The 14432-nt window shown below is 35.7% G+C and overlaps 1 protein-coding gene across 1 annotated transcript; it reads left to right on the top strand.

Annotated features, from left to right (window-relative positions):
* Nucleotides 1-5743: 5743 nt before the first annotated feature.
* Nucleotides 5744-13731, top strand: LOC109106573 (26S proteasome regulatory subunit 6B). The gene is made up of 11 exons (XM_042741502.1): nucleotides 5744-5852; nucleotides 6557-6655; nucleotides 6791-6977; nucleotides 7425-7571; nucleotides 7682-7791; nucleotides 7868-7961; nucleotides 8116-8283; nucleotides 8828-8904; nucleotides 12488-12656; nucleotides 13180-13235; nucleotides 13347-13731. Exons 1-11 carry the CDS (start codon nucleotides 5817-5819, stop codon nucleotides 13458-13460), a joined length of 1257 nt encoding a protein of 418 aa, XP_042597436.1. The 5' UTR covers nucleotides 5744-5816; the 3' UTR covers nucleotides 13461-13731.
* Nucleotides 13732-14432: the final 701 nt, after the last annotated feature.

Genomic DNA, 14432 nt, shown 5'->3' with positions numbered 1-14432 from the left:
TTTCTGGATCTGTGAACAGATGAGCTTGACAGTGCAGAAAACACTAAGATGATGGTGGGCTTCACTTTTAGTTTAGACCCTGATGATGTTTCCTCCTGTCCTTCTAGTCTGGTGGGAGATGAGTGTTGTGATGAGGAGCAAGGCAGTCCAGTGAGGGAGCATCAGAGATGTGACGCCCTCTGTGCAAGTGATCGGTTTCATAAGTCCAGGCACAGAGTATTCAGTTACTCCATGAAAGAAAAAAGAGCTGAGATGCCACACTCAAGTTTCAGTCAGTAACTGTTCTTCTTGACCTATTTATATGTTAACAAGTACTTTCTTAATAATGGATGCTAAAACACTTTTTGTTGATAAAACACTTTGATTAGTATCTAATCTGATTTCTGTAATATATAGGCTATAGTGATATATTCACTAAATGTTTTCTTGGTGTTTTTTTGACAGTGGAAGACTGATCTGAGGTTTGTAATGCAAGACAAGTGACATTAATTAATATTTTGTGCTATACATTTATGTTAAACATTGGTTGTCTAAGAAAAAAAAAACAATTTTAATTGAGGCAATGTTTTCCACAGTGAGTTTGAAATGTAAAATGAAGATTCTTAATGATAATGTGTCTTTGGCTTCATGCAAAGATACATTCAGACATTCCCTTCTACTATGAATTATATTTATTGCTTATGTCTTTTTTGTGAGTTATTGCTTATGTTAGTGTGTCAACCTGAAGATGTATCTCTCAGAATCAATTTCAACTTAATAGGTTTATTGCCAATTAAGAAGAGGAATGGCATGTTAAATGTATGCTTTGAAGACATTTACATTGCATTGTACATAAAGTAACAACTGTTGTTTTAGCAGGCTACCCATATGATGAACTTAAATATTGGATTTAATGTTTGTGTCTTTGTCTCATTTAAATAAACGCATATGAAGTTGCTAACACGTGCGGTAAGTGTTTACTATGACCGGATGTAGTTATGGCTCAAGCCATCTTTTACTTTACTAAAGCGTCTGTAATTTACGCCTGTCAACAATCAAGGCATAACAGCAAATAATGATCACCAAAAATATGCTAATAATACATCATTCATGCTTCTACGTTACATATAATATAATTTAAACTACATTCCATATATGTTTAAACAATAACGTTATTCAGTTGCCATTTTCCTGTATAGGCTACAACTGATGCAAATATCAACAACGTCGATGTCAGTTGGTTAGGATCCCAAAAACTGCTTCTCAGTGGATGAAGTCGATTCGCTCGAGCCGTTTAATCATTGCGTTGGTCACGCGGGGTGTTTGTTTGTGGGTCACGGATTTAACCAAACTGTGGTGCAGTCCCAGCAGGCGCGTGCACACATAGACATCAAAGGGGGCTCGAGCACCTGCCCTTTTTCTTCTTCGTGAGAAAGTGCCCTTTTTCTGTAGTTTATACACACACACACACACACACACACACACACACACACACACACATATATATATATATATATATATATATATATATATATATATATATATATATATATATTGCATAGGTTAGACCAGTGCGTGTTCTTTCACTGCATGATTCAGTTTATTAAAGTTCATTTAGAATTATCATAAAATTAAAGATATGGGGGCAGAAATGTATATATTTATATAATTTCATATAACGTTAGTTAATAAGTATCACGCGGAGACTGACGTTTTTTCTAGCCAGAAAGCAGCATGATTACAAATGTGATATTGATTTTATACTGCAGCTCAATAGACAAGAATTTAATATTAAGACACTTACGTTTTAGACACAATATTGACGGTTTTTGCTCTACTTCGCCAACAAATATAATTTCAATTTGCGTCTCTGAGCAACTAGACGCAGTTTTGTTCCTGAATGAAGTAACAGTATTAATTCATTTGTTACTGCAGGTTAAATAGATTCATGTCCTGCATTAAACAGAGTGTAAATGCATCTAAATGCCCCTTCTAACGCTGCTTCTGTGTTTTCTCTGCATTGCAAAGATGAATTTTGTCAATACTGATTTCATTTGCTTTGGTAACAGCCCAAATTACTTATTATTCTATTTGACTGATTCAATTTAAGAATTTGACTGAAAAGATGATGCACACTTTTAGAACAAAAGGGCTTTATAAAGGTAAAACTGTCCATAAAAGGTAAAAAAAAATCTATTTAAACTTATTGGAAAAGCTTAATTTCTATCACTACTGTAAACTGATTACCACACAGAATATCAAAAACTTTAGGAGTCAGGCGAGGACTGGGATGGGGGAAGGATGTGCAGACTGATGCATTCCAGTAGTGGGATGAAACAGAAAGCAAGACGTCTCGGGGTTAAAATTCCAAGTCGTTATGGCAACGTAAATAGATGGTTTCACGTTTATTCAGGTTACTCCGGATGCGCAAGATCTTAGTGCTGCCGCGCCCACGTGACACGTGATGAAGACGCGTCTTAAGTCGCAATTTCGGTAGGATAAAAGTGTAGAGTATGAAGTATGAAATTCTAGAGTACATGAAGTTCGGACTATTCGAGAACAGATTATTCTAGACCGGGAGCAATGTCATCATCACGTTAATGTTAATCAGACCCTGACTAGATTATTTAAACCGGTTTTGTGAATTAGACCCGATTCATTAAAAGTTTTGACATGACAACGGATGATTCATTCACAAACTGAACATCACAAATATGAACCAAAGACCATGAATACAGAAAGATAAGCAAGAAGGAAGAGAAAAGTTTTAGTGACTGAAATTTTATGTTGATTAAAAAAAAACAAAAAAAAAAACTGTCGTATGACATTTTTATTGTGTCATTTTGGAGATTGACAGTCTCGGTCCTCGTTAACTTAATTTAGAAGAGTGGTCAGGATATTCTTCAAAAATGTACATTTTGTTTCAAGAAGAAAGTATAGATTTTGAACGACATGCTGAGTAAATCATTGGGGGCTGAAATCCTTTAAAGTTAGTTGTAATATGATTTCTCACCTCTAGGGGGAACCACACTTTCATTTATGAGGTGAGCCAAAATTATAGATGAATTATACTGTAAAAGAGCATTAAAATGTATTGTCTTTAATTTCTTAATTTCTACACTGCAGATTCAGAGTAAAACACATTTGTTTTATGTGAACTGCTCTTCCTGTTGAATACTTTAAGTCTGCGCTACATTTTTGTTTGTGACGAATCTGCAAAACGCCACGGAAGTGATTTTGTTCCGCATATTATTAACTGTTAACATGACAAAAAATAATTAGTCTGCACTAGAATCGCATGATTTAAAAAAAATCTCTGTAGCAGCAAATTGAATAAACTCAACAGACCAACATTCTATTCTGACAATGACATCATAATAGCCATTACACATTACAAGGAATCCCGGTGAAAAGAGCTTCACTTGGTATCTGACTGTTGTGACTGCTGCTTGCTTATCACTCATTCAAGCCAATTGTGTTGTTGTTATTGAAATCATCTTCACTCCAACATTTCAACATGTGGTACAGAGTGAGAAATACTCTCCAGACTCAGGCCCTGCCATGCCTAGTAGGCAAAAGGATTTTTAGCAGATCTTCTGCACCTCCCTTCTTGCCTGAGATTGGACAAAAGAAGACATCTTCAGGTGAAAGTCCTCCAGGATGTCACGGGCCAAGATCTCCTACCTATTTAATGGATGTGCCAGAGAGCAATGTCACAGAATCTTCATGTATGTCTTATCTGAAATGTAATGCTCACTTTTCCTTATCCTCATTGCCCAGTTTTGTGAGGGTGGACAAACATATGTTTCTACATATACGCCATATTGCTGTGTCCACGAAGTCCACGAACATGCCTGTTTTTGAACCAACACACTGTCCTGTGAAACCTCTTGCTGGACAGAACAAGTCTGCTGGACATTTCTTCTTGACAGAAGCTGAAGAGAAAACATCGGTTTCAGGAGAAAGACCTCCGGGACGTCGAGGTTCCAGACCTGCTAAAAATTTAATGGGCATGGCAACGAGAAAGGTTTGTGAACCTTTATGTGAGTCTGATTTGAAAACTACCGTTCTCCTCTCCTTACCCCGGCTGCCCAGTTTTGCAAGTCGACCAGTGAGGGTGGACAAACGTAGGTCTCTGCTTGGACATCATGTTGATGTGTCCACAAAAATGCCTGTTCTGGAATCAACCCGTGTTCCTGTGCAGGCTCTTGCTGACCCACAGAAAAGATGCAGTGTTGTGGCAAGGAATCTCACGTCTTTTCAGGGGATACTATGAAGATGGGAGATGAAGAAGAGGGCTCAACCACCAAAGGATTCCCCTCTTTGGTCAGAAGATTTGACAAGATGCTAGACACCACCGCTTGAACCCTTTTTACAACTCAGACCCTGCCTTTGAATTTATAAAGCATCCACACACAAAGACAAGATGATGAAAAAGACAGAAAAAAGATATCTAAACAAATTGTACATAAAAAAGCTCTATGTTCCTTTTCATGCATCAAAATATTGTTTGTGCATTGAAAATTGCATATTGCCATTGCATAGTCTATAACCGTGGCTAATCTAAATAATATTCTGTATCAAAAGGCATGAGATTGAATATGACAAATGAATTATCTTCAAGTCATGTTTACACTTATTTATTAAGAGGACATTAGTGAGGAATTTAACTTATTGAGTTATTGAGTGGGCAGTGAAGGTCTAAATAATATTCTGTGTGACATGAAAAGGTGCCATTTTTATAAAAAAAAATAAACAATTTAATAAAAACCATTGCTTCATCTTTGTTCAGATGTTGTTTGTATAAAAGATTGCAAGTTCTAATAGAATCTGATGTCAGTTACAGTAGGTGATTTATCAATAAATGCAATAAAAACAATCAAAAACATCTGTTTTCATTGCCTTTTCAACCAGAAGAAAATATAACTAATTTCATACATATTTAAAGGTATAATGCACCATTTTGGTACCCAGTTTCCAATTGTCACACAGTTGGTCTTCTTGAGAGAGTTCTCATAATAAACTTGGTACAGTTAAAAAGTTTGAGATCAGTAAGAGTTTCAATGTTTTTGAAAGAAATCTCGGTTGCACTTTATTTTACAGTACATGTACTTATAGTGTACTTACAGTGTATTTATCTAAGAAAGTTCTGGTAATACAAGGTAACTACATGGGTTAGGGTTAGGTTTAGGGGGTAGGTTCAGGGTTAGTACCTAGTTATTACATAGTTATTGTAATTACTATAATAAGTACATAGTATGTACATGAGGAACAGGACTGTAAAATAAAGTGCTACCGAAATGCTCACTAAGATTGCATACACCAAAAACAATACTACTGTGAAATATTGTTAGGCTAATGTTTAAAATAAATTTATTCTATTTAAAATATATATAAAATAAAAAAAAAAATTTAAAAGCAGTTTATTCCTGTAATGGCAAAACTAAATTTTCAGCAGGCATTACTTCAGATAATTAAATCAGCCTATTTGGTGCTCAAGAATAATGACATTATAAATTCTGAAAACAGTTGCGCTGCTGAATATTTTTTGTGGAAACCGTGATTTTTTTTTCAGGATTCTTTGATGAATAGAATTTTAAAAAGAACAGTATTTATTTAAAATAGACATCATAGGCTACACTCTTTACTGTCACTTTTTTTTTCAATTTAATGCAACAAATGTTTGAACGGTAGTTTATGTATTTAGGTCAAAACATAGGAAATATATATTGACCCAATACATAAGAGGACATGAAAAGGTGGACTGTAGGACCCGGTCAATGTTTCCGGAACGTCACATATATTCTGCGACGTGACGTCAGCTGCTGCAAGCAAACATGGAGGACGGCGGAGTGCTGGTTGAGAAACCTCAGGTGAGGTGTTATGTTAGGATTTTAAGTGTTTTACAAAGAGAGGGGTGGCGTACATATCGTTTTTATCTTTAAAAAGTTCTAGTCTATCAAAGCAAACCACATATAGAGCAAGAACACTAGTCTAAAGCTTACAATAAACAGTGAAAAGATGCCGATTCATTCAGCTCGCTGCAAATGCTCAGTCATGCCATTCTCTGACAGCGGCTAACGTTAGCATGTGTGCTCACGAAGATAACAGACGAGTAGCGATCACTGCGGATATGTAGAGATTAAAATCTCATTATTGATCATATTAGAATTGTATATGACCTCTTTGAACACATTTCTAAACATGTTCACAACATGTATCAGTTATGCTATTGCTTAGCCATGTAACGTTAGCATTCAGTTTATCTCCCATCTTTTGTTTAATAACATCGTTAGAATTTTTTTTAACAGACTATTATTAAGAAGCTTTATATAACGATTTACAGAACGGTAGTGTGTACATTCAAATTAGAATGTGTATAAATATATAAATAATACAGCAGGGTAACTGCTTGAATATGCATTCATTACGATGTGCTATATTGTGTGTAAGAGTTTTGTAATTGTAATTAATGTAAATTGTGTATTTTAATAAAATTAGTTTTATTAAAAAGTTCTTGTCTTGTAGATTTAATGTGCGTTATTCTACATATTTGTGATCTTTTTTTTCTCTCCAGGAGGATGTGCCGGCCCTGCTAAATTCAAGGCCCCAGACCGGCTTGTCTTTCTTGGCTCCAGAACCTGAAGATCTGGAGGACCTTTACAGTAGATATAAGGTTTGTATGTTTGTGAGGGGTTTTTATTTATTTATTTAATGTGCATGATTGACATGCTACTAGTTTATCACAGTGTTGACCGCTGAATCTTGACTCTGCCACACTTGTTGACACGTAATCACTAACACACCGCAGAAGTTGCAGCAGGAGCTGGAGTTTCTGGAGGTGCAGGAGGAGTACATTAAAGATGAACAGAAGAATCTGAAAAAGGAGTTTCTTCATGCCCAAGAGGAGGTGAAGAGGATACAGAGCATCCCTCTGGTTATTGGGCAGTTCCTGGAAGCAGTCGACCAGAATACTGCTATTGTGGGCTCAACCACAGGTAAGAGGACTGATCAGTACAGGGCTTCTGCGGGTCTTAATCACCTTTTCTTAGATTAAGGTCTAGAAAGGCCTTAAATCTGAGGAGAAATTCTCACATTCATGAAGCAATGCCATTAAGTGTTGCATGCACTGCAAAAATTGATTTCTTTTTCAGTATTTATGTTTTCCAGTTCAAATATATAAACATCCTTAAAACAAAATACATTTACTTGAGATGCAAAATGAATATATGAAATCTTGTTTTCTGAGAAATTGAACAGAATTATGTTTGCTAAAAACAAGAAAAGATATGTCAGTGAAGTATATAACGTATAATGTAGTTTCAAATGTATACTCTTTGCATGCACTGCAAGTCTCTTTGGATAAAATCATGCCCGATGCTTAAATGTGCATTTGAAATGTTTATCACAATGTCAATAATACTGTGTGCTTTTGATTCCTTCAGGCTCCAATTACTATGTTCGGATTTTGAGCACAATTGACAGAGAGCTGCTGAAGCCCAATGCCTCTGTTGCTCTGCACAAGCACAGCAATGCTCTGGTGGACGTTCTGCCTCCAGAAGCTGACAGCAGCATCATGATGCTCACTTCAGGTATTCTTTTGTTTATCTTGCATTAGTGATCTAGGTCTTATTTCTGAAAAACTCTTGCACCAGCTTTATTGTTGTCCCGTTTAATGTGTTTCCTCTCTATTTGACCCCAGATCAGAAACCAGATGTGATGTACGCAGACATCGGAGGAATGGATATCCAGAAACAGGAAGTGAGGGAGGCTGTGGAGCTGCCCCTCACACATTTTGAGCTCTATAAACAGGTGAGTCTGTGCATGCCAATGCCTGTGGGTGTGTAGCAGTCTTGGTTGTCCACTCACATTCTGCTTCTGTTCTCAGATTGGTATTGACCCACCCAGAGGAGTGCTCATGTATGGCCCACCTGGCTGTGGAAAGACTATGTTGGCAAAAGCTGTGGCTCACCATACCACAGGTATGGCTCTTAGAGGCCTTTCTGCCTTTATGCCCAAATTTGATTTATTACTGAGCTTTAAAGCTCATTCCTGAACACAGACGGAAATAAATGACAAGATCAGATGCACATGGTCATATTACAACTTTTCTAATTGTGATTTATTGTTCTACAGCGGCCTTTATTCGTGTGGTGGGATCTGAGTTTGTGCAGAAGTATCTCGGAGAGGGTCCACGCATGGTGCGAGATGTCTTTCGACTGGCCAAAGAGAATGCCCCGGCCATTATCTTTATCGATGAGATTGATGCGATTGCTACCAAGCGTTTTGATGCACAGACTGGAGGTATGCATCCCTAAATGTGTGTGTGTATATGTGTGTGTGTGTATATATATATATATATATATATATATATATATATATATATATATATATATATATATATATATATATATATATATATATATATATAGCATTGATAATAAGAAAAAAAAAATCTTATTTGATAAGGAGTATTTCTTGAACACAAAATTAATATATCAGGTTGATATATTTGCAATTTAAGGAATAAATTACATTTTTAAATGAAAAATTATTTTAATCTGTAATAATATTTCACAATATCACTGTTTGATCAAATAAATGCAGCCTTGTTGAGCATAAGAGACTTTTTTTTAACTTCTTTTTTAACTTCTTTCTTTAACTTCTTTTTTAACTTCTTTCTTTTTTTTAAATTCTTACAAAAATTACTGACTCCCAAACCTTTGAAAGGTAGTTTACATATCGCACAAAAAATGTCATTATTCAGTCATTGTGCTTCATTTCATGACATTCTGACATTGTTTTAATGAGTTTTGTTTTCTCATTTTTCTGTTTTCTGTGTTTGTAGCTGATAGAGAAGTGCAAAGAATCCTGCTTGAGCTGCTCAATCAAATGGATGGGTTTGACCAGAATGTGAACGTTAAGGTCAGAAAAAACATTTTGGTTATTATTATTTTTTGAACATAATTTTTGTTGGAAAAAACATGAAAAAATTGAGAGAAAATCAATTTTGTATATATATATATTTTAACCCCACCCATCCTCCCCCCAAAGTATCCGAAAATTCAATTACACCGGTAAAGAAGTTATTATACAAAGGCTAAGACAGACATATCCACATATTTTCAAATACAAAAGCGCAACATGCATTCACGTATTAATCAGTAGAGTGAGAGGTATTTAACATTGCCTGTGCAAATATTTGGTTATTTTCCAGAAGCTGTATAAACAGATTTATACTGTAGGTTATTCTTTTCAATACAATATAATGTGCCAGATCTTTCAACCAATGATCAATGGATGGACCTTCTATGTTCTTCCAGTAGAATGCTACTAAATGGCTTCTCTTTTTCATACAAAATGTTTAAGACTCCCCTAATATTATGAGTAACCTGACCATTCTTGATAAATCCATTTTGGTCTATACCTATAACAGATGTTGGACATTTCTCTTCTCATGTTTGTAGAAAGGTTGCTTCAATCTTAAGCTGTTTTCAGCTTTTGTTATGGAGAGGGAATTGTATTGAACCCTACGTTTAAGAAGTTTATGATGTATGTTTTTTGAAGTGTCTAAATAAGCCTTTTCCTCTGCAAGCTTGCTTTCTTTTTCTAATAAATTTAACTCTAACTTAAGTTCATTAGGGCCTGAGCACCGGTGGTGCTAGGACCCTCTTGGAATCGCATTTTTAAGGGCCTAAACATGCTCCAAAACTCACAAAACTTTGCCCACGCATCAGAACTGGCGAAAATTTACATCTGATATAGGTTTCAGAAGTAGGTGTGGCAAATTGGCTCGATAGCGCCACCTGTTAAATTTCAATGGAGTGCACCTCGAGCTACGTTTCACGTACATGCATTGCAAAATTGGTACACACGTGTAACACACCATTACCTACAAAAAAGTCTCTTGGTACAAAATCCAAAACCCAACAGGAAGTACGTTATTTTGAATTTCCTGTATGAATTTTGTGTAGTTTTTGCCATTTCCATGCCTTGTACTTTGTCGAACTCCTCCTACAGTTTTAATCGGATTGTCTTTAAATTTGTTGAGGGTCATCATAAGACCTTTGTGACGTTAAATTGCGAAGATTTTGAGTTTTCGTCAAGGGGTGTGTCCCTGGCGGCCTGACAAATTTTGATGTTTCGCCATGAAACTGGAAGTTGCTGTAACTCAGACAAGCAATGTCCGATCTGCCCCAAACTTCACATGTGTGATAGGTGTTCTGTCCTGAACAAACACTCATGACCAAATTCAGTTATAGTCATAGCGCCACCTGCTGGTAACAGGAAGTGACAGTTAAAACTGTTATGGACTCGTAGGAACATATTAAAAAGTGTCAGCAAGTGCTAAATACACTGGCAACACGCTAGAAACATACTAAAACATGCTAGCAACACTTAGCTAAGTGCTAAAGCATGCTACTAATGCAGTGAAAAATGAAGCTGCTGTAACTCAGTCAAGCAATGTCCGATCTGCGCCAAACTTCACAAGTTTGATTAGAGTCCTGGCCTGAAGACATCTACATGTTCATATTTGGTTATAGCTATAGCGCCACCTACTGGCAACAGGAAGTGACATGTTTTACACTGGTATGCACAATTAGCAAACAAAAAAAAATGTGCCATTGTGTGCTAAACATGCTAGAAATATTTTAAATGATGCTTTGAATGTTTAATAATTGTTAATGATTGCTATTAATACAATGAAACAGGAAGTTGCTGTAACTCAGGCAAGCAATGTCCAATCTGCCCCAAACTTCACACGTGTGATAGGTGTTCTGTCCTGATCAAACACCCATTCCCAAATTCAGTTATAGTCATAGCGCCACCTGCTGGTAACAGGAAGTGTCATGTTTAACACTGTTATGGACCCCTAACAACATATTAAAAGTGTCAGCAAGTGCTAAATACACTGGCAACATGTTAGAAACATACTAAAACATGCTAGTAGCACTTAGCTAAATGCTAAAACATGCCATTAATGCAGTGAAACAGGAAGTTACTGTAGCTCATGCATACAATGTCCAATCTGCCTCAAACTTCACAAGTTTGATTAGAGGCCTGGCCTGAAAACATCTACCTGCTCATATTTGGTTATAGCTATAGCTACTGGCAACAGGAAATTACATGTTTTACATTGGTATGCACTATTAGCAACACAGTACAATATGCCATTGTGTGCCAAACATGCTAGAAATATTCTCAAACATGCTAGCAACACTTAGTAAGTGCTAAAGCGTGCTATTAATACTATGAAACAGGAAGTTGTTGTAACTCACGCATACAATGCCCAATCTGCCTCAAACATCACACGTTTTATAAGGTTCCTGGCCTGAGCATAACTAAAGGTCAATAATAAATTATAATTATAGCGCCACCTGATTTACACTAACTTAAACATGCAATGTCCAATCTGCCCCAAACTTCACATGTTTGGTAAGAGTCCTGGTCTGAGGACATTTACATGTCAATATCCAGTTATAGTCATAGCACCACCAACTGGCAGCAGGAAGTTTGGCATATATAAGTGAATTTGATGCATTTATCCAACAGTAACCACGTTAAAATCATATTGCCTACTGTTCGCTGTCTCCCAACAGCCATTGGGTGACGGTGAGCCCGGGTGCGAGGGCCCTTTCATCGCTGCTTGCAGCTTTAATTAGTTTTTGAGCTTGTAAAAACAAATTATCTGACCTTGGATATATGCCTTGAATGCTTCCCACCTTACAGTAGCTGACATATCATTTTTATTCTCTTTCAAAAAATGATCTATCTGTATTTCAGTGAATCCGGATCATGTAACCATTTCAGGTGCAGGTGCCAGTGACAAGTTTCCTTCATATCACTTATTAATTTCTAAGATAAAGATACTGGATTATAGTCTGACATAACAATAGAATCATACTGACATAATGTTATTCTTAGAAAGAGCTCATTGTAAATTAAAGAAGTCAATACGAGAATGACCCTTCATCACTGTAGAACAGATTGAATATGTTCTTTTATTAGGGTATAACCTTCGCCATGTGTCACACAGATTAATTATTTTATGGAGTCCTATTTCTATTCTTAAACTGTATGTGTTTTGTGTCTAAACCTGTTGAGCGGTTAAGGCTGGGAGATAATGTGCAGTTAAATTTTCCTGGTAAAGAAGACAGTAGAAGAAATGGTTTTGCAAAAAAAAAAAAACTTGAGCTATCTATATTAGATCCATACACATTTGCCAAAATAATCTTTTCATTAAATATAGAGCCTTGAATTACGTAACATCCTGCTGTGTCCTGTAAAATTGTAGATACCTGAAGTGGAATTGACTTATTAAAATCACAACTTGAATGGACACATCATGTTGCCACCATATTTGATCCCCTCGGTTATTATTTCATGTTTTTTTTTTTTGTTTTTTTTTCTTCTATGACTTTGTGTTATTATGTTGCACTTCTCCTTCTATTCTGCTTTAAAACCATTTCAACCATCGTTGACGTTCTGTTTCTTTTTTTAATGACAGGTTATCATGGCCACCAACAGGGCTGACACACTGGATCCAGCTCTGCTGCGCCCAGGTAGACTGGACCGTAAGATTGAGTTTCCTCTTCCTGACCGGCGACAGAAACGCCTGGTGTTCTCCACCATCACCAGCAAGATGAACCTCTCAGAGGAGGTTGACCTGGAGGATTGTATCCTGACCCAGCATGAATTTTCTCATTATGATTACAATTATTCATTGGAAGTTAAGGGCATTGATCATAGAGGAACAAACAGTATTAACACTGCCGCAAAAAAAGGGGGGGGGGAAAAGTATATTCTCCTTAAAAAAAATTTTTTTTTTTTTTTTTTTTTAAGAAATTAGTATATTTGTTCAGCACCAATGCATTTAATGATTCAAAAGTAACAGTCAAGACATTTTATGATTTTGGTGTCAAATCTTGAAAAGACATGTTTCTTGAACACAAATCAGCGTGTTAGAATATTCAGATTTACCATTACAAGAATAATTTATTTTTAAATGTTAGTAATTTTTCACATTATTACTGTTTACACTGTATGAAATAAATGCAGCTTTGGTGAGCATAAGACACTTTCAAAAACATTAAAAAAAAGAAAAGAAAAAAAAAGTACAGACTCTTGATTTAGAAGACTGTTATACCAGACTTTCAAAACCAAATAAACGTTATACAATTGTCCTTAACCAAAATGCAGATGTTGCCAGGCCTGACAAGATCTCTGGTGCAGATATCAACTCCATTTGCCAGGAGGTGAGTTAGAACAAACCGTATGTTCATAAAAAAAAATGTCTTCATTATCATTTTTATTTGTGATCAGAATTTCTTCAAACACATGTTTTCCTGTTACTTTTTTGTCTACAGGCTGGTATGCTGGCTGTGCGTGAAAACCGTTACATTGTGCTGGCTAAGGACTTTGAGAAGGCTTACAAGACCGTTATCAAGAAAGACGAGCAGGAACACGAGTTCTACAAGTAGAATACACCTCGACTAGATAACGGCATTAGCATTTAACCTGTTTGTTTCAGCCTTTATTTGTACGTACAGTGTAATATTGAGGACATAAAACTTGAACCTTGATTTAAATCTTCAGGGTTTACACTGCTTGTACTGGGACTTTGATTTCACAGGATTGTTTCAGATTCACATTATATAAAATATGGATGGAAAAACAAACATGTACCTGGTGAGCATTTCTATGTATTCTGTTTAATGACTCCTCAAAGAACCATTAAAATGTTTTCCATAACGACTCTTTATAAAGATATTTTTGATAACAACCCTAATATATGCTGGGAGATAATAGTTTCTGTGTGTTTCTGCAAAGAAATGAACAGGATGTTGATCTTTAACAACTAAACAAATTTTTATCCTGCAGCTACTGGTGCTTATTTTCAAAAGGTAATTGTTGGTACAGGACACAATTCATGTCTGTCAAGAAAAATATGTACATGTGTTGAGGCTTTTTGACCTTTAGTGACCCCGAGTATTCAAAATTTTATTTCTGAAATTTGGTCTGTTCAATTCAATCTGTAGGAACATATAAAATCTTGTCCATACAGTTTAGAATATGTAATTGTTTGGAATACAGCATTCTGTCTGACTTGAAAATTATAACTTTTCAGCAATAATTTGAATGTTAAAAAATTACTAATAAAAAGTTCTAAATTCCATATAAAAAGTTCTGGAATTGTAGATTGATAAACAGTTAATTAAATCTCAATGTTCAATTTAAAAATAAAATCAAAAACTTGATTTAAAAAAAAAAGAAAAAAATTATTTGTTTATGCTTTGCATCCTCATTTTTCGTGAAATTATAGCCGCCTACAATTCCGCAACCTGGACTTAAAGTGCAATAGGCTTTTTTAGAAATTAAAATGTTAAAGATAACAAAGGAATTAGGAAGAATCAATGAATTACACATAATGCTATATTGTAAATATTAAGTAA

Source organism: Cyprinus carpio, chromosome B16 (genome assembly GCF_018340385.1).
Source record: "Cyprinus carpio isolate SPL01 chromosome B16, ASM1834038v1, whole genome shotgun sequence".
In the NCBI taxonomy this organism is placed as follows: Eukaryota; Metazoa; Chordata; class Actinopteri; order Cypriniformes; family Cyprinidae; genus Cyprinus; species Cyprinus carpio.
The sequence above is the reverse complement of the archived record's forward strand: the minus strand, read 5'-3'. Positions and strand labels throughout refer to the sequence as shown.

Coding starts and splice junctions, on each gene's coding strand:
- LOC109106573 (XM_042741502.1), top strand. CDS start 5,817: ATGGAGGACGGCGGAGTGCTGGTTGAGAAACCTCAG. Junction 6,656..6,790: donor ACCTTTACAGTAGATATAAG/GTTTGTATGTTT, acceptor AACACACCGCAG/AAGTTGCAGCAGGAGCTGGA. Junction 13,236..13,346: donor TCAACTCCATTTGCCAGGAG/GTGAGTTAGAAC, acceptor TTTTGTCTACAG/GCTGGTATGCTGGCTGTGCG.